Below are 23565 nucleotides of genomic sequence, written 5' to 3'. Positions count from 1 at the left end.
TTTTAATAAGATTTGCAGCCTGACGAATTTCCTGTCTAGCCTCCTGGAGGACTGGAAGATAGTTGCCTAGAGGGCTAGTGTTTGGGGTGAGGTTGGGGCTGAACAAGAAAGTGTGTCCATATAAAAGTTCAAATGGATTGTACCCTGTAGCATCTTGAGGGCAGGCTCTAATTTTGAGAAGGGCAAGAGGTAAAATTACTGTCCAGTCCTTTTTAAGTTGGAGGCTGAGCTTGGTGAAGGTGTGTCTTTAAAAGACCCTTAGTCTGTTCTACTTTTCCTGAAGATTAAGGACAGTAAGGGGTATGAAGTTTCCACCGAATACCAAGAGCCTGAGAAACCGCTTGGGTGATTTGACTAATAAAGGCCATTCCCTTATCAGACTGTATACAGGTAGGGAGGGCAAACCAAGGAATTATATCTGACAAAAGGGAAAAAATTACCGCGGTGGCCTTCTCAGACCCTGTGGGAAAGGCCTCTACACATCTGGTGGAAGTGTCTACCCAGATCAAAAGGTATTTTAGTTTCCTGACTCGGAGCATGTGAGTGAAGTCAATTTGCCAGTCCTGGGCAGGGACAAATCCCTGAGCTTGATGTGTAGGGAAGAGAGGGGGCCTGAACAGTTCCTGAGGAGTAGTAGAATAGCAGATGGAACACTGAGAAGTGATTTCCTTGAGGATAGATTTCCACAATGGAAAGGAAATGAGAGTTCTAAGAGACAGGCTGGTGGCTGGTAACCTACATGGAAGAGGTTATGAAATGACGACAGAATAGAATGGGCCTGTGAGGCTGGAAGGAGATACTTTCCTTGGTCCAAGACCCATTTGCCTTGTGTGGGAGGAGATTGATAGGTGAAGTTTCAGTGGGAGAGTAGGTGGGAATGACCGATTAGAAGGAGAAAAACTGGCGCTGAGGGACAGAAGTTGGAAGCTGGCTGCTTTAGCTACCTTATCAGCATAAGTGTTGCCCTGAGTGATCGGATCTGATGCCTTTTGATGTCCCTTGCAGTGAATGACTCCAGCTTCCTTTGGAAGTAAAGCGGCCTTGAGAAGAGTTTTTATTAAAGAGGAATTAATGACCCTTGCATAGAGAGGAAACCTCTTTCAACCCATATAACAGCATGGTGGTACAGGATATGGAAGGCATATTTAGAGTCAGTATAAATATTGACGTGTAGTCCCTTTGCAAGAGTGAGGGCCCGAGTTAAGGCAGTGAGTTAGAATTGCTGAGAGGTAGTGGAGTGGGGCAGAGCAGTAGCCTCAAGGATAGATGTGGAAGATACTATAGCATAGCCTACCTTTGCTGGTGAGTGGCGATTAGGCCTGGTGGAACTGTCATCAATAAACCAAGTGTGATCAGAGTGAGGAACAGAAAAGAAGGAAATATGGGGAAATAGAGTGAATGTCAGGTGGATCAGAGAGATACAGTCATGGAGGTCAGGTGTGGTATCAGGAATAATGTGGGGGCTAGCCCAGAACAGTAAGGTCAAGTTGTTTGGAAAGAAAGGCTACATGGTATGGCCCTGGCTCTCGTGTAAGCATTCCGACCACGCAGCCCTGCACTTCAGCTGTGTGTAATGAAAAAGGTTGAGATGAGTTAGGGAGAGTTAGTGTCGGAGCAGCTTTTAGGGCTGTTTTTTAAGGAATGGAAAGGGGAGTGGGGAAAGGATTTAGGATTTATGGAGTCAGCTAGGTTTGTCTAGAACAGAATAATGGGTTGTGGAGGGAGGTATTGAGGATAGGAGAGTATATGGGTTTGGCACTACAGGGTGGATAGGTAAGATAATTAGGTTGATAAGGTGCAGATCCTGAACTAACCTGTAAGACTTGTCTGGTTTTTGGACAGGTAAAGTGGGGGAATTATAAGGAGAGTTTATAGGCTTTAAAAGGCCATGCTGTAGCAGGCGAGTGATAACAGGCTTTAATCCTTTTAAAGTGTGCTGTAGGATGGGATATTGGCATTGAGCGGGGTAAAGGTGATTAAGTTTTAATGGTATGGTAAGGGGTACATGATCGGTTGCCAAGGAGGGAGTGGAGGTGTCCTATACTTGTGGATTGAGGTGGGGAGATACAAGGGGAGGATGTGAAGGAGGGTTTGAACTAGGGGAAAAGGCAGCAATGAGGTGTGGCTGTAGCCTAGGAACAGTCAGGGAAGCAGATAATTTACTTAAAATGTCTCGACCTAATAAGGGAGCTGAGCAGGTGGGGCTAACTAAAAAGGAGTGCATAAAAGAATGTTGTCCAAGTTGGCATGAGAGTTGGGGAGTTTTAAGGGGTTTAGAAGCCTGGCCATCAATACCTACAACAGTTATGGAGGTAATTTATGCCCTTGAAAAGAAGGTAATGTGGAGTGGGTAGCCTCTGTATTGATTAAGAAGGGAACGGACTTACCCTCCAGTGTAAGAGTTACCCAAAGCATCTGTGATGGTCCTGTAGGCTTCCAAGGTGATCGGGCAGTGTCAGTCTTTAGCCGCTAAGCCAAGAAGATCTGGGAAGCCGTCAGTCAGAGAGCCTTGGTCCAGAGTTCCAGGGGCTCTGGGAGTGGCTGCTGGGCAAGTTGGATAGTCCGATTTCCAGTGGGGTCCTGCACAGATGGGGCACGGTTTAGGAGGAATCCCAGGCTGCGGGCATTCCTTGGCCCAGTGGCCAGATTTCCGGCACTTGAAGCAAGATCTTTGGGGAGGCGATCCTGGAGGAATGCCTGGCCCCTGCAGTTTAGGCGTTTTGAAATTCTTGTGTGCTGGAGATGTGGCTGGGGTTTCTTTCACAGCGGAGGCAAGTAATTGCAACTCTTCTCTATTATTGTACACATTGAAGGTGAAGTCAGTTAAGTCCTGTTGTGGGGCTGATGGCCAGAATCTAATTTTGGAGCTTTTTTTAATGTAGGGAGCGGGTTGGGTAATAAAATGCATATTGAGAATAAGATAGCCCTCTCGCCCCTCTGGGCCTAGGGCGGTAAAGCGTCTAAGGGTTGTTGCCAAACGGGCCATGGACTGGACTGGGTTTTCATATTTGATGAAAACGAGCCTAAAAGCTAACTGATTTGGGAGAGTTCTGATAAAGAAAGAGGAGCATTATTAACCTTGGCTATGCCTTCAGCTCCAGCCACCTCTCTAAGAGGAAATTGTTGAGCAGGTGGGAGAGGGCTAGTCACAGAGGGAAACTGTAAGCCAGACTGGGTGTGAGGAAGGGAGGTAATAGGAAGGTTATAGGGTCGGGGAGCAGAGGCTGAAGAAGAGTTGGGACCTGGCTCGGCCTGGCGAGGGGCAGCCTGGGAAGGAGGGGAGAGGTCAGATGGCTCTGTAGAAAAGAAGGATTCACAGGACTCAGAGCTTGGGGTGGAGACTGAAGGAACAGACAGGAGAGAAAGAAGAAAGATTTGGGGCGAGTCTCACTCATTGGGAGCAGAGATTAGAAAGGGACCGATGTGTAAAAGAATGCCTGGACGTCAGGCACCTCAGACCATTTGCCCATTTTATGACAAGAATTATCTAGATCTTGTAGGATGGAGGAATCAAAAGTGCCGTTTTCTGGCTATTTAGAATCATTGTCAAGTTTGTACTGGGGCCAAGCGGTGTTGCAGAAGAAAATAAGATGCTTAGGTTTTAGGTCAGGTGTGAGTTGAAGAGGTTTTAAGTTTTTGAGAACACAGGCTAAGGGAGATAGAGGAGGAAGGAGGGTGGAAGGTTGCCCATAGTGAAGGAGGCAAGCCCAGAGAAAAGAGAAGGTAGAGACACGGAGAAGGGAGGTTGGGAGCAGCCCTGGCCTGCAATGTGGGTGAGCAGCCAAAGCAGGCATCCCTGCAATTGACTTGCCACCAAGGGAATGTGGGTGAATGACCAAGGCAGGCATCTCCGCAGTGATCAGACACCAATGGAGTGTGGGTGAATGATCAGGCAGGCGTCCCGCAGTGATTAAACACCAAGGGAAGGCTGTCTTCCTGAGTCTGTGACCGGCGCCAGAGTTTTGGGTCCATGGATAAAATGTGTCTCCTTTGTCTCTACTAGAGAGGAAAAAGATCTGGAATTGGAAGGACAGGGAGATTGAAGGGTAGCAAAAGAGGGAGATTGACGGGTAGCAAGAGAGACTGGAGAAGAGAGTGAAAAGACCGCTTACCTGATTTGAAATTGGTGAGATATTCCTTGGGCTGATTGGTCTGGGGACCCTAGGTCGTAGGTGGATCTCCTCACGGAGTGAGGGCGAGGACAGGGGATTGGTCTCCCAAAGGAGTCCTCCTGTCCTGGGTCTTCGGCACCAAATGTCACGCACATCTCTGTAAAGAGACCACCAAACAGGCTTTGTGTGAGCAACAAAGCTGTTTATTTCACCTGGGTGCAGGCGGGCTGAGTCCGAAAAAGGAGTCAGCAAAGGGTGGTGGGATTATCATTAGTTCTTAGAGGTTTGGGATAGGCATAGGAAGTACATTCTTAAAGGCAGAGAGAATATTACAAAGTACCTTCTTAAGGGGGGGCGGGGCGCGGGGAGGGGGGAGAATATTACAAAGTACCTTCTTAAGGGCCAGGGAGAATATCAGTTAGAGTGGGGCAGGAACAAATCACAATGGTGGAATGTCATCAGTTAGGACTATTTTCACTTCTTTTGTGGATCTTCAGTTGCTTCAGGCCATCTGGATGTATACTTGCAGGTCATAGGGGATATGATGGCTTAGCTTGGGCTCAGAGGCCTAAAAGTAGCTTGGTAGTGGTGAATTCTCTCAGCATTTGTTTGTCTGAAAAAGACTATCTTTCCTTCACATATGAAGCTTTGTTTCACTGGATACACAATTCTTGCCTGTTAATTGTTTTGTTTGAGAAGACTGAAGATAGTGCGCTAATGCTTTCTAGCTTGTAGGGCTTCTGCTGACAAATCTGTTCATCATAGGTTTTTCTTTATAGGTTACTTGGTTCTTTTGTCTCACAGCTCTTAAGATTCTTTGCTTCGTCTTAGCTTTAGATAGCTTGTGCCTAGGCAGTGATCCTTTTGCAGTGAATTTCCCAGATATCCTTTGTGCTTCTTGTATTTGGATGTCTAGGTATCTAGCAAGGTCGGGGAAGTTTTCCTTGATTATTCCCCCAAATATGTTTACCTAACTTTCAGATTTCTCTTCTTTCACAGGAATGCTGATTATTCTTAGGTTTGGTCATTTAACATAATCCCAGACTTCTTGGAGGCGTTGTTCATATTTTCTTATTATTTTTCCTTTGTCCTTGTTGGATTGGGTTAATTCAAAGACCTTGTCTTCGAGCTCTGAATTTCTTTCTTCTACTTATTTGATTCTATAGCTGAGACTTTCCAGAGCATTTTCGATTTCTATAAGTGTGTCCATTGTTTCCTAAAGTTTTGATTGTTTTTTATTTATGCTATTTCATCCAATATTTCCCCTTTCATTTTTTGTGTCATTTTTTTTATTTCCTTATGTTGGGCTTTGCCTTTCTCGGTGCCTCCCTGATTAGCTTAATAACTGACCTCCTGAATTCTTTTTCAGGTAAATCAGGGATTTATTCTGGGTTTGGATTCATTGCTGGTGACCTACTGTGATTTTCGGGGGGTGTTAAAGAACCTTGTTTTGTCATATTACCAGACTTGATTTTCTGGTCCCTTCTCCTTTCGGTAGCCTCTGTCAGAAGGAAAGTCAAGGGCTCAAGGCTGTTGTCAGATTCTTTTGTCCCATGGGGTGTTCCCTTGATGTAGTAGTCTCCCCCTTTTCCTATGGATGTGTCCTCCTCAGAGCTGAGCTGGAGTGATGGTTATCTCTCTTCTGGCTCTAGCCACCCAGCAAGTCTACCAGGCTCCAGGCTGGTACTGGGGTTGTCTGCACGGAGTCCTGTGTTTTATACCATTTGTGGGTCTCTCAGCCATGGATACCAGCACCTGTCCCTGTGGAGGTGTCAGCGGGGTGAAATGGACTCTGAGAGTTCTTAGGTTTGGTGATTTAATGCACTATTTTTATGCTGGTTGACTCCCCGTCAGGAGGTGGTACTTTCCAGAGAGCATCAGCTGTGGTAGTATGGGGAGGAACAAACAGTGGATGGGGACTGTAGAACTCCCAAGAGTATATGCCTTTTGTCTAGAGTTCCCAAGGCGGGTAGGGAAAGACCATTGGGTGGGGGCAGGGCTAGGTGTGTCTGAGCTCAGGCTCTTCTTGGGCGTGTCCAGGAAGAGCTGTGGGAAAAGGGGGTGAGGTTTCCAGGTCAATGGAGTTACGCTCCTAGGAGGATTATGGCTGCCTCTGCTGAGTCATGCAGATTGTCAGGGAAGTGGGGGAAAGCAGGCAGTCACAGGTCTCACCAAACTCCCATGCAATCCGAGGGGCCTGTCTCACTCCCACCATGCCCCTGCCAACAACACCAAGTCTGTTTGCAGGCAGTGGGCAAGCAGGACTGAGAACTTGTTCCAGCTACCCGTTTCCCAGCTGCTAAAGCAAATATGGCTTTCCTTCTTCACCCGCCTGTGGAGTCTGCCCACCAGATTCATGCCCTTCCCTGAATTCTGGGAAGCAGACTTTTCCAGGAGACTTCTCCATCAGTTCAAAATGTTACAAAATTCAGCTGGTGATTCCTTTTCCCTGTGGCCTTTCCCCGGTCCCTCTGGCTGCCCTCCCGAAGGACCCCTGTGAGGACAGGGAGAAATGGTTTATTAGGGAACCCAGCAAGCTCACAGGGCTTTCCCTGCTGCTTTCTCTACCCCTGTATTTTGCTCAGCTCTCTCAGTTGACTCAGTTCCAGGTAAGGTCAGAATTTTCTCCGGTAACCTAGACCTTCAGGTTCCATAGTGCGGGTGTGTGTTTGAGGGATCTCTCTTTCCCACTTCCACAGTTTGGGTACTAACAGTATTTGGGGTGTCTCCTGGGTCCTGCAGGAGCAATCCACTTCCTTCAGAGGGTCTGTGGGTTCTCTCGCCTTTCCTGATTTATTCCTGCGGTCATTCTGGAGCAAAACATCATGATGTGAGGCTCCACAGGCTGCTCTGTCCATCAGAGTTGGAGCTGTAATCTAGTCCTGCCTCCTGTCTGCCATGATCTGCCCATCCCCCTAAACATTTTAAATAATCATATGTTTCTTGTTAAGTTTTAAGGGCTCTTTTTATGTTATACATATTAGCCCTGAGTTATATTTATCTCCCTTCCTTCTACATGCCTTTTATTTACATGTAGAAAGACTTTTTCCATCCTGAGATTATAAAAACAGTATTATTTTCCTTTTCCTTTACCACATTTAGACACTTGATCTACTGGAATATGGTGTATTTTCGTTTATGGTATGAGGGAGAGAATAAGTTTAATTTTTCCCAGAAGTTCTCTGGTGTCCCAGTAGCATTTGTGGACTAGTCTATTTTCTTTTTTTTCCACTAACTGGAAATACCACATCATCCTCTAAATGATGTTACCTACAGTAAAATTTATCTTAATTGACCTCCACTTAACATACTGAATGGATTAATTGATAGTCTCTATTCTCTCTGTAAAACATACTGATGGAAGATCACAGTAAGCTTAATGTTTACTACTAATAGGCTACTTACTACTATACTGGTATGATTCTGTTTCTTGCTTGTGGTTTTAGATCACTGATACTCAGATTTGATCATTCTGCAAACTTAATGTGAACTCAGCTTGCCATTGTGTATTAATTTAATTTACGTAAAGCAGTGAAATATGAAAGGAAGGAAAGGTGGTGTTTTGGAGAAAGCTAAATTAGGTGCTTTAGAAAGAAAAAATGAGTCACCAAAAATTTTGTGGCTAGTAAGGACATTGTATACAGTTTATTTAAATATTATATATAGATCTAAGTTCTAGGAGCAGGGAATGAAATATGGATATAAAGGATTACTTTTCTCCTATAGAAAAACTTGTAGAGTTCAGCAACAAAAACAAATGGTTGAATTTGAGTACAGTTTGGTATATGAGAGGAAGTTTATTTTCTGAATTATAGACCTTTAAAAATGTATTCTCTTGTGAAACATTTTAATGATGTAACTGTTGTAGTCCATTTGTGCTACTGTAACAAAATACCTGAGAATTGGTAATTTATAAAGAACAGAAATTTATTTCTCTGAGTTCTGGAAGCTGAGAATTCTAAGATCCAGGTACTGGCAGGTTTGGTATCTGGTAAGGATTCAGTCTTTGCTTCCAAGATGATGCCTTGAACATTGCATTCTCCAGAAAGGAGGCATAATATGCCCTCACATGACAGAAGGCAGAGGGGGAAAAAGAGACAAACTCCCTCTTTCGGTCCCTTCTCTAAGGTTACTTATTCCCAGTCACCAGTGTGGAGCCCTAATGACTAGAAGCCCTAACTTCTAGACATCACTTTGGTGATTAGGTTTTAACTCAGCTTTTGGGGAGGATACAACATTCAAACCCTAGCATCAACTCATAGCTTTACATATAAGTACATAGACCCAATTAAAATTTGTTAACAAAAACCTAGATTCGTAGTAGGCTAAATGTAGTGTTTTCATACTGCAGACTGTTGTCTCTTTTGAACATGATGTGATATTTCTAACTAGTAAGTTAAAAATACTGATCTTTAACTCTAAAATAAAGAGAATGAAAACTAGATTACTGCATTGTATTAGTTTTCTGTCATTATACGACAACTTCAAAACTTAGTGACTTGAAACAATAACCATTTATCATATCAGTTTCTATGGTCAGAAATCAGGGAGTAGTTCAGGTGGGTGGTCTGGCTTATGATTTTTTCATGAGTTTATAGCCAAAATGATAGCCAGGGCTGCAGTCATCCGAAGCCTTGACTAGGGCTAAAGCATACATTTTCGAAATGATTAACTCATGGAATGCTTATTGTTGGCAAGAGCGGTCATTTTCTCCCCATGTGGGTCTGTCCATGGGGCTACCTTAAGCGTATTCATAGCATGGTAGCTAGCCTCCCTCAGAATGTGCGATCCGAGAGAGAGTGAGGTAGAAAATGTAGTCTTTTATGACCTAGTTCTTGAAGTCACATACCATCTGTCACATCTATGTATTTTTGTTAAAAGTGAATCAGTAGGACAGTTCACACTCAAAGGAAAAGGAATTAGACTGCAACTCTTAAAAAGGAGAGAAACCACCACACTGCAGATATTTGTGTGTGTGTGGATCAGTGAAGAGGAAGAGATTAATGTATAATGTTTGGTCTTCTTTTTAGGACACTGCCTTAGGAAAACCACGAGAGGTGTTTCGACTTCCTACAGATTTGACAGCATGTGACAACCGTCTTTGTGCATCTATCCATTTCACATCTTCTACCTGGGTTACCTTGTCAGATGGAACTGGAAGATTGTATGTCATTGGAACAGGTGAACGTGGAAATAGCGCTTCTGAAAAATGGGAGGTGAGGATTTGTTTGAGACTTATGCAAAGTCCAGAAAGTATATGTAAATTACACCCGACTTATTTTAAAATGACACTTTTCAAGGATGGTTTACATGTGATCTGTTGTTTGATATATAATGTTTTGGATCTCTTTTTAACTAAATTATAAAATGTATATTTTTCACAAACTGTTACATTAACCATTCCTGTTTTGATCTGGAGTCAGTGCAGTTGTCAAGAATTGCATTCATTTTTCAGCAGATATTTTATATGCGTAGAGTGCTTCACTAAGCGTTGACATTGCCTCTTCCTTTTTGAAGAGATGTTTTTCTCCTCTACCATTATGTTAGATTTGCTGGGATGTTTACATTGGTCAAATAGTGGTCAAATTACCAGAATATTCTCTATTTAGAAAAATATGTGATATAAATATATAGTTACATGCCAATTTCCAAGACAACATTTTTACTTTAATTTAAAAAGTTAGATATAAATCTAAAGAGTAGGTTGGGGTTTTAATAGTAATAAATAAGGAATTAATTTCTTTAGAACTACAGTTTTTGAAAGTAGAAGAAAATGATGCCAAGCAGATAATCAAAAGATTTAGTTTACTGCTTCAGCTCCTTTGAGTTATGCTAATAAGTGTATTGTAATATTGCTACTGTCTGAATCTCAGCAGGTAGCCTTTAGTTCTGGGTAAAGAGATGCGAGCTTAATATATTTATATCTTATAAAATAATTTCATCTGACCAACAGATGCCTGCAAAGACCAGGCTTTAGTTACTTGAAAAAAAACCAGGGAGGTCTTAGAACCAAATAGTTTACCTACCTTACTAAGTTATACTAAAAGTTATACTACCAAATTATAGTATGTTCAAAATACACAGTAAATAACCAGAACAGCAGTAGCCTATTTACAAGAGCCTGTTGCATTCACAGTTTCAAATATTCATTGGATACTGTGACAATTTCTGTTTTGGCCTTTAGTAACAACTTTAATTTTTCTGAAAAACAGAAGTAATGTGGTATGTAGCACAGCTACCTGAAACAGTTGGAAGGTATTTTGAGAATAATGGACAGGAGAGGTAGAGTGGGAATTTATATGGTATTGAGCTGTATGGATTCTGTAGATTTTGAACAAGACAAACCTACTTGGCTACTTTCATCTTAAAAATAATGCCATACATTATTTTATATGAACTTATACTTCTTTTGGTTTTGTTTTGTATATCCCCTTGGCATGTATCAGGACTTCAATAATATCTTTTAAATAAATTAAAAACTTAAATATACCTGTGGCTTCTTTAGTGTATACTGCCCTAGTGAGATAAGCTCCCTTAGCAGATGTTTTCAGCTGATAATAGTTTTGACTAAGTACTGGTAGGAGAGGGAGGAGACTTGGGCATTAATGGAGGTGGGAGGGATACTGTGTTATATTGGTCACTTTTAAGAAACAATTTAGGAGGGTTTTAGAACTTTAGGGTAACTAGTGTAAAAGAGAAGAAGCTGAAAGTGGAAGTGATTATGGAGCATGGTAAGGGGAAAGGGGGCCAAGGGTAGTAGTGGCGATTACTGAAGTTTAAAAAGAGAAATTAAAGGAGACAGCTTGCTTTCCAAATGTATTGCCTCTAATACCATGGAAGCGCTGTGTATCTGCGGTATCACAATTTAGATGCTGAGCTTGTTCAGAAAACTAGAAACATAAGCCTAACAATTTTTAAAAGTATGCCATCTACTCTTTTGGTTTCATTCCAGTTCCTTTCACTCATACTAGAAAGAAAAAAAGAAACAATAAACTAGCTACTTGTTCCTGCCAAAACTTGTCATTTTCTGTTCTTCCCTTTTGTTTCCACTGTTCCCCAAACAAAAGCAAAACCCAATCAACCAATAAAAACCTGCCTTCATCTGTCATCTCTGTTTTGAGTATTTAAGGATTTTTTTTTTAAGTTTTTGCTTTTTCAGTTTATGGAAATCTTAAGAACGAATTCTGAAGGCCCACTACTTGAATGATTCTGGCAGATGTTCAAATACATAGGGAAGTTGATGACATTAAAGCACACTTTTCTGTGTAAGTTTTCAAGTAGGCGTAGATATGTGGGGATTCCAGGTATAGGGTTTTTTGTTTTTGTTTTTTAAACCACCTTTTTTTTCAGTTAGGCTTTTTCTCAACTGTCCATATTTTATTTGGAAATCTTGTTTAGGAAGCAGCCTTAAAACGTTCTTTATTTTGTATTTACTCTTAAAAATATAATAGTAGTTGAGATCTTGTGTTTGTGGTATAAGAAAGAATTTGATAAGATTTTGTGTGTTTCTGTATGATGCTTAGGTAAGATTTTGTGTGTTTTTATATGATGCTTTTTTGCTTTTCAAAAAACACTTTAGGATTGTATTTTAAATAGAGTTTATTAACTTATTCTTAAATGCTAATAGGCTTTTTTGTTTTTGAGAAGAAACATGTTTTGGTGATTTATTCTTCAATGTTTTTGACTCTTGCCTTTGTAAACTTCTAGAGAATAAACAAACAGGAAAAAAGCGTACACACATGCACACTCATATACAGTATCTGGAAACTAAGAGGAAGCAAGGTAGCCAAGACTAATGATCAGTTTTTTCTTACACAAATAAATATTTTCTTAAAAGTTCTGTCCTCAGGGAACATTATCTAAACTCGCAGTCTTTATGTAAAGGCCTTTCTCTTTTTAAATTTCTTGTAATAAATAGTGTCCAGAGTAACTGTTGAATCACCAGAAACTTATGTATTCATCCTCTATGCTATCTGTGTTCATGTAATTATGTACACATTTTTGTGTGTCTAATTTTGTTTTGTAGATTATGTTTAATGAAGAACTTGGGGATCCTTTTATCATAATTCACAGTATCTCATTGCTAAATGCTGAAGAACATTCTATAGCTACCCTACTTCTTCGAATAGAGAAAGAGGAATTGGATATGAAAGGAAGTGGTTTCTATGTTTCTCTGGAGTGGGTCACTATCAGTAAGAAAAATAAAGGTAAAACAAAATCTGAATCTCTCTCTACTGGTTGCCATTATTTAGTAGATTTTGAAATGCAAAACTGTCCCTATAAATGCTGTTTGCTTTCTCTTGGGCATTGTGTTACAATTCTGGCACCTGCCACCACTGGTGGAATGAATATGTATAGGTAGTTTTTTCCTCAGGTATATTTTATAGAAAAAAAATACAGTGTGCTTCCACAGCCAATTATGCCTTTTATATAAAAGAAGACATTGTTATATAAGTTTTGAATAATTTAACAGGTATATTTTTAATATATACAAAAATATATGCATATATATGTGTGATACACAAAAATTTATACCTAAAACTAGATGTAAGTTAATAAATTATAGTATAATTTAAATATAAATAAATATAAATACTTACTTGGAAATGAATGTCTTTATTTCATTAAATTACAAGTATGATTTCTTTTAAATCTAATTGAACTTCATCATTTGTTTCTACATTTAAGAAAACTGTTACTGTGCTCCCATGTTTAGAATAGTCCTGAACCTTGGTCTGTTAGAAGCTGTCTGTCAAGCTTCTAACTTGACTTTAAAAATTACAATCTCATGAATTAATTAGGATTTTTTTTTAGTGGTATTAGGAAAGCTCTTTGCCTTTGCTTAGTTCCTACTGACTCATTGAGTGTTTTCTTTTTAATCGTAATTGAGTACTGAGAGTGCTTGTTTCCATAATGACTCTATGCTCTTTTTCTCAGTAGTTTTTATTAGCTGACTCATTTATGAGTAAGTTAATATAAATTAAATTATCTCTCATCACTATAGAAAAATATTTCTTTACCATAGCTACTAGTTTGCAATTCAATAAAGACATTAGCAGTTGTTTCCTAAGAGGGTTTTGCCTTTTATTCTAAAACAAACAGCTGTCTGTCTGTCTGTCCATCTATCTATCTATCTATCTATCTATCTATCTATCTATCTATCTATCTAATAGATATCTCAAAATAGTTTATAAATAAACTGAATAAGTCTCCTAGATTTATTCTTTGAAGTATTCAATATAATTTATTAGTTCTTTTTGGTGTTGTAGTTTTATCTCTGGAGGAACACAGTAACTTTAAACTTTAAATTAGATATTAGAAAACTTTTTTGAAGTCCCAGTTGGTAACCATAAGATCTATGTCACAGCTATCCAAGTATGCCGACACAGTGCAAAAGCAGCCATAGACAATATATAAATGAATGAGTATAGCTGTGTTCCAATCATACTTTATGGACATTGAAATTTGAATTTTATGTTTTTTTGACATATATTTAAATATTCTTTAAATATTACCATTTTAACAATTTAAAAATATAAAATTCATGCTTAGCTCATAGGCCATACAAAAGTAGACCTAGATTCAGCTTTGACTCAAGGGTCCTAGTTTGCAGAACCCCTGCTTTGGATAATGGAAACCTTAATTTTTTTAAGGTATATAATTCAGAATCTTACAGGAGACACTGTCATGCATATTCCTCCTCCTTTCTCCAAGACACTTGCTTCTGTAACATCTTTTTCTCAGTCTGTGGTAACTCATCAAATTGCCTCAAAACATAGCAGTACTCTGCTCCAGCTCTATCTTCTCCATCCCCTTTGTCTTCATTTCTTTGCCTCAACTGGACAGATACATTGAGACTAACCTTTTTTCTCCCAAGATTGTAGTTGTAGAATCATTAATTCTCTTTATTGTTCCCTTTATCTTTCTTTTATATCTTGTTCCTTCTCTCCCAGACTATTACTAATATGATTTTTTTCTTTTTCTTTTTCTTTTTAATTAACAGAACTGTGTTTTTGTAAACTATTTTGAATGAAACATTTCATAAATTATATTTATGGTCACATAAGTTTGAAAATGTGGGCATAAAATAACTCCATTACATATTAAGCATATTAAAGTTGCTAAAAATTGTGAGTAAAAAAAATTTAGGCTAGATGCAGAGGCTCATACCTATAATCTCAGCACTTTGGGAGGTCAAAGCAGGCAGATCACTTGAGCCCAGGAGTTTGAGATCAGTCTGGGCAACATAGTGAGGCCCTGTCTGTACAAAAATTACAAAAACATTAGCTCGGCATGGTGGTGTGCACCTATAGTCCCAGCTACTCTGGATGCTGAGGTGGGAGGATTGCTTGAGCCTGAGAGTTTGAGGCTACAGTGAGCTGTGATCGTGCCACTGCATTTTAGCTTGGGCAACAGAGCAAGGCCCTGTCTCAAACAAACAAAAAAATTTATGCTTAATTTTAACCTAGCATTTCTCCACATATTTAACCATGGAATCCAGTGTTTTAGAATTCCTATTCCTTTCTGTCCCATGCATGTTGGGAAAGGCCACCCTAGAAATATGTAATGTCTGTGTTTGGATCTTTAAAGTCGAGTAGGACTTTTGGCCCTGCTTGTATCTATAGGGGAAGTGTAGGAGTTTTGTTCATTCATTAAATTACAAGCCTGTCCTTAAATATGTGTGAATTGAATGTGTGAATGTAGGTGAGGATTTTGAGTAAAACCAATGAGATATTTTAGAACAGATGGTATTATTATGTAAAAACTCATAATAATATGACATTGAGTTGTGATGTTTGACTACTCAGTATGAAGCCTACAAGTACAACCCACTTTAAAGAGTAACAGTATAGGTAAAAGTATGGAGTCAGCTAAAATATTTGAGTACTTTTTAAAGCAAAAAATTACTGTCTTTATAGGAAAATAAATTCAATTTGTCAGAAACTTTTGGAATACAGTTAATTGTTTATATCTTAAAAGTAGCACTAATTTATGTTTAATTATAAGCATATAGATAAATGTCTTGAGTGGGTAAAAAAAATTATTTCTGCTATAAATTTATTTCATTGTTAAAATGCCCCTTATCAGGAGTTAGAGCAGGCAGAAAAATAGTCCACACTGCATGTTTCCCCTTGTCCTCAATTTGTGACTTTTCAGAAGATGCTTATCACATACCTGCTGAGAAGGCAGACAGGCTTTAGTCAAGGAGAGGTAGGTCATACAGAAGTTGTTATTCCAAGTAAGCCAGTCATGTTGGAGTTCTGGGGCACTGCTGTCTAATAGAGATTTCTCCAAGATGGACATGTCTTATATGTGTACCATTCACTGCAGTAACTACTAGCCATGTGTAGCTGTTGAGCAATTAAAATGTGGCTAGTGTGACTGAGGAATTTAAATTTTACTTAATTTTAAGTAGCCACTTGTGGCCAGTGACTACCACATTGGACAGGACAATCAGGAATAAATTTCACCAGACCCAGCATTTTAAAATAGGGACTTATTTACAGAAAATTAGGTTGTAAATTGTTTACCTTATGAAAAGACTCTTAATAGTATACCTTTTAATAGTACATTAAAAGTATTTAATTATAATTAAAATCAATATTTAAGTATCAGAATGTTTTGATAATAGTTTTTATTTGTAATGTTTTGTTCTAAAATACTTTTTCTTACAGATAAGAAAAAATATGAAATTATTAAGCGTGATATTCTCTGTGGAAAGTCAGTGCCACATTATGCTGCTATTGAGCCCGATGGAAATGGTCTAATGATTGTATCCTACAAGTCTTTCACATTTGTTCAGGCTGGTCAAGATCTTGAAGAAAATATGGATGAAGACATGTCAGAGAAAATCAAAGGTAATTTTTATTCTTAAAAGTACTTGTTTGTATTTGCGTAAACATATATTTGTCTTTTGTTTTCCCAGTTAATAGTTCTACACGGGCAAGATAAATGCATAATTTTTTCTTTATTTTCTCATATATTTTCCAGAAGTCTTTTGGAACGTATACCACCGTAATAGTGTGAATGAACTGGTTTAATTTGATCATTTTGTTATTACCAAAATGTTTTTTTAAAAATCGTTTATTAGCTTTCTTGATTAGATGCTTAATAAATAGTTATCAAATAAATAAATAATGTCTATTTGCTATTAGTATTGATGGTATTAATAGTGTAATATTGAAGATACTAATTTTTAAAAATAAATTAAGCTAACCTACCTGTTCTTACCTTTTATACTAAACTGAAAGTAAGTTCCTTGAGGGCAGAATCACATAATTTTATCAATGTTGAATGAATGCATGAAGGTTATGTTTTAGCATGAAAAGACTGGCCAGACACAGTGGCTCACGCCTGTAATCCCAGCACTTTGGGAGGCCTAGGCGGGCGGATCACAAGGTCGGGAGATCGAGACCATTCTGGCTAACACGATGAAACCCCATCTCTACTAAAAGTACAAAAAAAAAATTTGGGCACAGTCCCAGGCAACTGTAGTGCCAGCTACTTGGGAGGCTGAGGCAGGAGAATCGCTTGAACCCAGGAGGCAGAGGTTGCCGTGAGCCGAGATTGTGCCATTGCAGTCCAGCTTGGGCGACAGTGAGACTCTGTCTCAAAAAAAAAAAAAAAGATAAGACTAACAAGAAATTTCAGAAGAAATTTATATTTGTAAATAAAGAACAGACATTCTTTAAAAACTATTCAAGAGAACATTCCTCTGTAATAATTACTGTTCATATTTCTGATGTTCATAGCCAGAGAATAGTATATTTTACTTAACAGAGATTTTTACAATATTTAATACTTATACATATTTTTCTTTGAATCTACCTTTTTTGTTAAACAAGTTAATTATTTAAAAAAATTGGTTTTACCTTTTTATTTTTAAGTGAAATCACATTGATTAAGAAAGTAAGGAAATAAAAGAATGGCTACTCCATAAGCAGAGCAACCTAGGTTTAATATTTTTGGATGCCTTAAAAAATGAATTATTTGAAAAATATTTGAAAATATTAATGTAGTGTATAATTGAAAAATATTTTCCACAGAGTTTATAAATATATGCACCTCTGAATACAAATCTTGAACTTAGTAGGCCTTTAGACTTTTAACACCTTGGTTTCCTCATATGGGATTCGTTTTTTGTTAGATTATCTCTAAGATCCTTTCCTGAATAAATGTTACTATTCTGTCTAATTAGGATGCTAACCTCATCTAAAGCTTAGCCAGAATAGCTATTTATTTCTCTAGATCATGTGTCTTTAGAATTCCTTTGGTAAGCAATTGTGAGGGAGTAGAATGAATGCCTTAATCTTTGGAGCCATTCTGCCCAGATAACTTGGAACCATGTAGTTCCAAGAGAGATTGAAGCCTAAGTGGGACACATCATGTGTTTAAATTACTACCACAGGTATTGTTTTTCTTGATAACATCTCATGCTATATCTTGACTTCCCCCCAAATTCATTGTTTATTTTGTCATAGGATTTTCACAGTAATAAAGGAAAAGTGTTGTAATTTTTAAAAATTATGGGTAGTTTGGTCATTGATTGGCATGTGTAATACTTTCTGAATATTAATATATATACTGGTTTCCTTTCTGTTAACTTCAGGAAGACTGGTATTATCTATTGGCTGTTTGGCATTTTAATAATATGTTTTTAAAGACCTAAAACACAATCTCTAAAGGCATAGAAAGGTACTCAAAGAAACCAATAATTAAGAAAATTATTTCGGTGTTTGCATACATTCAACAATGTATACAGTGGAGAGGTGATTAAAAAATTGTGACTTTCCCTTTAGTCTACATCCATGGCCTTTAATTAATTAATACATTTTTAAAATTTCAACTTTTATTTTAGATTCAGGGAGTACATGTGAATGTTGTTTTACCTGGGTGTATTTGCATGGTGCTGAGATTTGGGGTACGATTGATCCTGTCACTCAGGTACTGAGCATAGTACCCAACAGTTATTTTTTAAACCCTTTCTAGCCCCTCTAGTAGTCCGTAGTGTGTGTTGTTGCCATCTTTATGTCCATGAGTACCCAGTGTTTAGCTCACACTTATAAGTGAGATCATGTGGTGTTTGGTTTTCTGTTCCTGCACTAATCTGCATAGGATTATGGCAACTTGCTATATTCATGTGTCTGCAAAGGACATGATTTTGTTCTTTCACCTGGCTGTATAGTATTCCATGGTGTATATGTGCCACATTGTTTTTTTCAGTCCGCTGTTGATGGCCACCTATGTTGATTCCATGTCTTTACTGTGGTGAATAGTGCTGTGATGAACATACTAGCCCATGTGTCTTTTTGGCAAAAAAATTACATATATATATATATATATCCAGTGTTGAGATTACAGGGTTGAACTGTAGTTCTGTTTTAAGTTCTTTGAGAGATCTTCAAACTGCTTTCCACAGGGGCTGAATTAATTGACATTCCCACCAATAGTGTATCAGCATTCTCTTTTCTCCACAGCCTTATCGGCATGTGTTGTTTTTTGACTTTTTAATAACCATTCTGACTGGTGTGAGATGATACTATCCTTGTAGTTTTGATAGTGCTGATGATTAGTGATGAGTATTTTTGCATGTTGGCCATTTGTATGTCTTGTTTTGCGAAGTGCTGTTCATGTCTTTTGCCTATTTTTTAATGGAGTTATTTGTTCTTTGCTTGTTCAGTTGTTTAAGTTCCTTATAGAGCCTTGATATTAGACTTTTGTTGGGTGCATAGTTGCAGATATTTTCTCTGATTCTATAATTTGTTTACTCATAGTTTCTTTTTCTGTGGAGGAAGTCTTTCATTTAATGAGGTACCATTTGTCAGTTTTTTTGCTGTTGAAATTACTTTTGAGTACTTAGTCATAATTCATTTTCAAGGCCAGTGTCCACAATGGTGTTTCCTAGGTTTTCTTCTAAGATTCTTACAGTCTGAGGTCTTACATTTAAATCTTCAGTTCATCTTGAGTTAATTTTTGTATATGGTGAGAGGTAGGGAACCAGTTTCATTTTTCTGCATATGGCTAGCCAGCTATCCCAGCACCCTTATTGAATAGGGACTCCTTTCCCTATTGCTTGTTTTTGCTGCCTTTATCAAAGATTATCAGATGAGTATAGGTGTGTGGCTTTATTTCTTGGTCCACTGGTCTGTGTATCTGTTTTTGTATCCTTTTTGGTTATTGTAGCCCTGTAGTATACTCCGAGGTCAGTTAGTGTGATGCCTCTGGATTTGTTCTTTTTGCTTAGGATGGCTTTGGCTATTTGGGCTCTTTTTTGGATCCATATGAATTTTAGAATAGTTTTTTCTAGTTCTGTGAAATAATATTGGCAGTTTGATTGGAATAGCATTTAATCTGTAGACTGTTTTGAGCAGTATGGACATTTTAATGATATTGATTCTTCCAGCCCATTAACTTGGAATGTTTTTCCAGTTATCTGTGTCATCTGTTATTTCTTTCAGCAGTGCTTTGTAATTCTCCTTGCAGAGCTCTTTCACCTCCTTGTTAGATGAATTCCTAGGTATTTTATTATTATTATTATTATTATTATTATTATTATTATTGGCAGCTACAGTAAATGGGATTGTGTTCTTGATTTGGCTCTCAGCTTGAACATTATTAGTTTGTAGAAATGCTACTGGTTTTCATACATTGATTTTGTATTCTGAAACTTTACTGAAGCCATTTGTCAGTTCCAGGAGGCTTTTGGTGGAATCTTTAGGATTTTCTAGCTATAGAATTATATCATCTGCAAAGTTTGACTTTTCCTAATTGGATACCTTTTATTTATTTCTTTTGCCTGATTGCTCTGGTTAGTACTTCCAGGACTATGTTGAATAAGAGCTGTTGAGAGTAGGCATCCTTGTTTTGTTTCAGTTATCAAGAGGAATGCTTCGTTTTCGCCTCTTCAGTATGATGTTGGCTGTGAGTTTGTCGTAGATGGCTCTTGTTATTTTGAAGTATGTTCCTTTGATGCCTAGTTTCTTGAGGATTTGTAAAATGAAGGGATGTGGAATTTTATTGAACACTTATTCTTCGTCTATTGAGGTGTTCCTATGATTTTCGTTTTTAATTCTGTTTATGTAGTGAATCACATTTATTGATTTGCATATGTTAAACTAACCTTGCATCCCCAGGAAGGAAGCCTACTTGATCATAGTCAATTAAGTTTTTGATGTGCTGTTGGATTCAGCTTACTAGTATTTTGATGAACATTTTTGCATCTGTGTTCATCAGGGATATTGACCTGTAATTTTTATTTGTTTGTGTGTCTTTGCCTGGTTTTGGTATCAAGGTGATGCTGCCTTCATAGAGTGAGTTGGGGAGGAGTTCCTCCTCCTCGATTTTTTTGGAATAGTTTCAGTAGAATTGGTACCGGCTTTTCCTTGTATGTCTAGTAGAATTTGGATGTGAATCCGTCTGCCCAGGGCTTTCTTTGGTTGATAGATTTTTTATGACTGATTGAATTTTGGAACTTGATATTGGTCTGCTCAAGGTTTCAGTTTCTTTCTGATTCAATCTTGGGAGATTGTTTTCTAGGGATTTATCCATTTTCTCTGAATTTTCTAGTTTGGGTAATACAGGGGTTCATAATAGTCTCTGGATTTTTTTTGTATTTCTGTGGAATTGGTTGTAATTACCTTTTCATTTCTGACTGTGTTTATTTGTATCTTCTCTTTGTTAATCTAGCTAACAGCCTATTGATCTTGTTTATCCTTTCAAAAAAAACCTTTTGGTCTCATGGATTCTTTGTTTGGATATTTGGGTCTCAATTTCATTCTGTTCTGCTTTGATTTTAGTTATTTCTTTTCTTTTGCTAGTTTTGGTGTTAATTTGGTTTTTTTCTTGGTCTTCTGGGTGTGATATTAGATCATTAATTTGAGATTTTTCTAACTTTTTGAGGTAGATACATAGCACTTTCCTCTTAACACTGCTTTTGCTGCATCCCAGATAATTTCCATGATATTGTGTGATTTTAGAGAGATCTTCTTGGTATTGATTTCTATTTTTATTCCACTCTGATCTTAGAGTATGATTGGTATGATTTCATTTTGTATTGAGACTTGCTTTATGGCTGAGCGTGTGAGTGATCTTGGAGTATGTTCTGTGTGCAGATGAGTGGGATTTATATTCTGTGGTTGATGGGTGGGGTCTTCTGTAGATGTCTGTTAGATCAAGTGTCAAATTTAAGTCCATAATTTTTCTTTAGTTTTCTACCTTGATGATCTGTGGGATGCTGTGAGTGGTATGTTGAAGTTCCCCAGTATTGTCTTGTGGCTAAGTCTTTCCATAGGTCTAGAAGTACTTGTTTTATGTATCTGGGTGCTCCAATGTTGAGCACCCAGATATTTGGGATAGTTCAGTCTTCTCATTGAATTAAACCCTTTATTATTATGTAATGCCCTTTATCCTTTTTTACCCTTGTTGGTTTAAAGTATGTTTTATCTGATGTAAGAACTGCGACCCCTTCCCTTTTTGTTTGCCATTTGCATAGCAGGTTTTTCTCCAGCCCTTTACTTTGAACCTGTGAGTGTCATTATGTGTCTGATGAGTCTGTTGTAGAATGCAGATGGGCCTTTTTTTTTTTTTTTTTTTTTAACTCCAACTTTCCACTCTGTGCCTTTCAAGCGGGATGTTTTGATCATTTACATTTAAGGTTAATATTCTTATGTGAAGTTTTGATTCTATCATGAAGTTGTTACTGGTTGCTTCGTAGTTTCTATCGTGCAGTTGCTTTACAGGGACTGTGACTCTGCCCTTGTGTTGTTGTGGTAGCAGATATTGTTCTTCTGTTTCTTTGTTTAGAACTTCCTTAAAGATTTCTTGTTAAGGCTGGTGTAGTGGTAACTAATTCTCTTAGTGCTTGCTTGCCTGGAAAAGATTTTGTTTCTCTTTCACTCATGAAGCTTAGTTTAGTGGGTATGAAATTCTTGGTTGGAATTTCTTTAAAAATTCTGCAAATAGGCCCTCAATCTCTCCTAGCTTGTGAGGTTTCTGCTGAGAAGTCTGCTGTTAGCCTAATGGGGTTCCCTTGTTTGTAATCTCTTTTCTCTAGGTGACTTTAAGGTTTTTTCTTTAGTGTTGACCTTGGACAGTCTCGTGCTATATGCCTTGGTGATCTTCATTTTGTATAGTATTTCTCAGGTGTTCTCTTGATTTCTTATACCTGGATGTCTACCCCTCTAGCAGGATTAGGGAAATTTTCTGAATTATTCCCTCAAATATGTTTTTCAGTTTGTTTAGTGTTTCTTCTCTGGAATGCCAGTAGTTCATAGGTTTGGTTACTTTATATAATTTCATATTTCTAAGAGACTTTATTCATTTTTTAAAATTCTTTTTTTCTTTATTTTTGTCTAGCTAGCTAGTTTGAAAGACTGGCCTTCAAGTTCTGAAATTCTTTCTTCTGCTTGGTCCAATCTGTTGATAAAGCTTTCAATTGTATTTGGAAATTCCATAAGTGAGTTTTTCAATTCCAGAAGTTTGTATTGATTTATTTTAAAGATGTTTATCTCTTCCTTCATTTCTTGGATTGCTTTAGAAGTTTCTTTGTATTGATTTTCACCCTTGTCTTAGATCTTGTTGAGCTTCCTTGCAATCCATGCTTTGAATTCTTTGTCTCTTATTTCTGAGTTTCTATTTTGGTTAAGGACCATTTCTAGAGAGCTAGTGATATTTTGTGTTGTGTCACTACATTCAGATTTTTTTATGGTGCCACAATTCTTGCACAGGTTTCTTTTTTTTTTTTTTTTTTTTCGAATTTTTTTGTATTATACTTTAAGTTCTGGGATACACGTGCAGAACGTGCAGGTTTGTTATATAGGTATACACCTGCCATGGTAATTTGCTGCACTCATCAACCCGTCATCGACATTAGGTATTTCTCGTAATGCTATCCCTCCCCTAGCCCCCCACACGCCGACAACACTGGTGTGTGATGTTCCCCTCCCTGTGTCCATGTGTTCTCATTGTTCAGTTCCCACTTATGAGTGAGAACATGCGGTATTTGGTTTTCTGGTTTCTTATCTAGAGATCCTGGCACTTCTAATTTTTATAATATTTTTGTGCAGGTAGGATTCTTTTTTCTTTCTTTCCTTATTTTAATATATATATATATATATAGGTTTTTTTTCTTTCTTCCTCTTTCCTTCTCTTGGGGGTGTGACTGTAGAGAATGCTGAGTAGAGTCTTTGGGCTTTCCTTCCATAGCCCTATGCACTTCTGTTGGCAGGTTGTATATTGGGCTATGCAGTTTAACCTACAAACCGGTAGATGGTGCTTATTAATAACAGCCAATTGCAGCCAGTGCAGCTGGGTATATACTTAATCCTTGTTTACTGGGAGAACTCTCTGTTGCCTCAGGCAATGGGCTGATTCTTGTATTGCACAGTTGTCTGAGCTCCCTGCTCAGCCCTGGGGATTGGGTGCCAAGATGAGCAGGATGAGACTGGGCAGATCT

At 38.0% G+C, this 23565-nt stretch overlaps 1 protein-coding gene across 3 annotated transcripts in view; it reads left to right on the top strand.

Moving 5' to 3' along the window:
- NUDCD1 (NudC domain containing 1) overlaps window positions 1-23565 on the top strand; it is a 138472-nt gene that overhangs the window by 27014 nt on the left and 87893 nt on the right. For all 3 annotated transcript variants that reach the window (XR_010577455.2, XM_065519536.2, XM_045398597.3), the window contains exons 3-5: window positions 9143-9328; window positions 12139-12319; window positions 15788-15970. Coding sequence is in view for 2 of the 3 variants with exons in the window: in XM_065519536.2 (XP_065375608.1) it covers window positions 9143-9328; window positions 12139-12319; window positions 15788-15970 (550 nt within the window). In the remaining variant the exon portion in view is untranslated. The remainder of the gene's footprint in view (window positions 1-9142; window positions 9329-12138; window positions 12320-15787; window positions 15971-23565) is intronic.

The sequence above is a fragment of the Macaca fascicularis genome, chromosome 8 (assembly GCF_037993035.2).
Source record: "Macaca fascicularis isolate 582-1 chromosome 8, T2T-MFA8v1.1".
Classification (NCBI taxonomy): domain Eukaryota; kingdom Metazoa; phylum Chordata; class Mammalia; order Primates; family Cercopithecidae; genus Macaca; species Macaca fascicularis.
The sequence above is the reverse complement of the archived record's forward strand: the minus strand, read 5'-3'. Positions and strand labels throughout refer to the sequence as shown.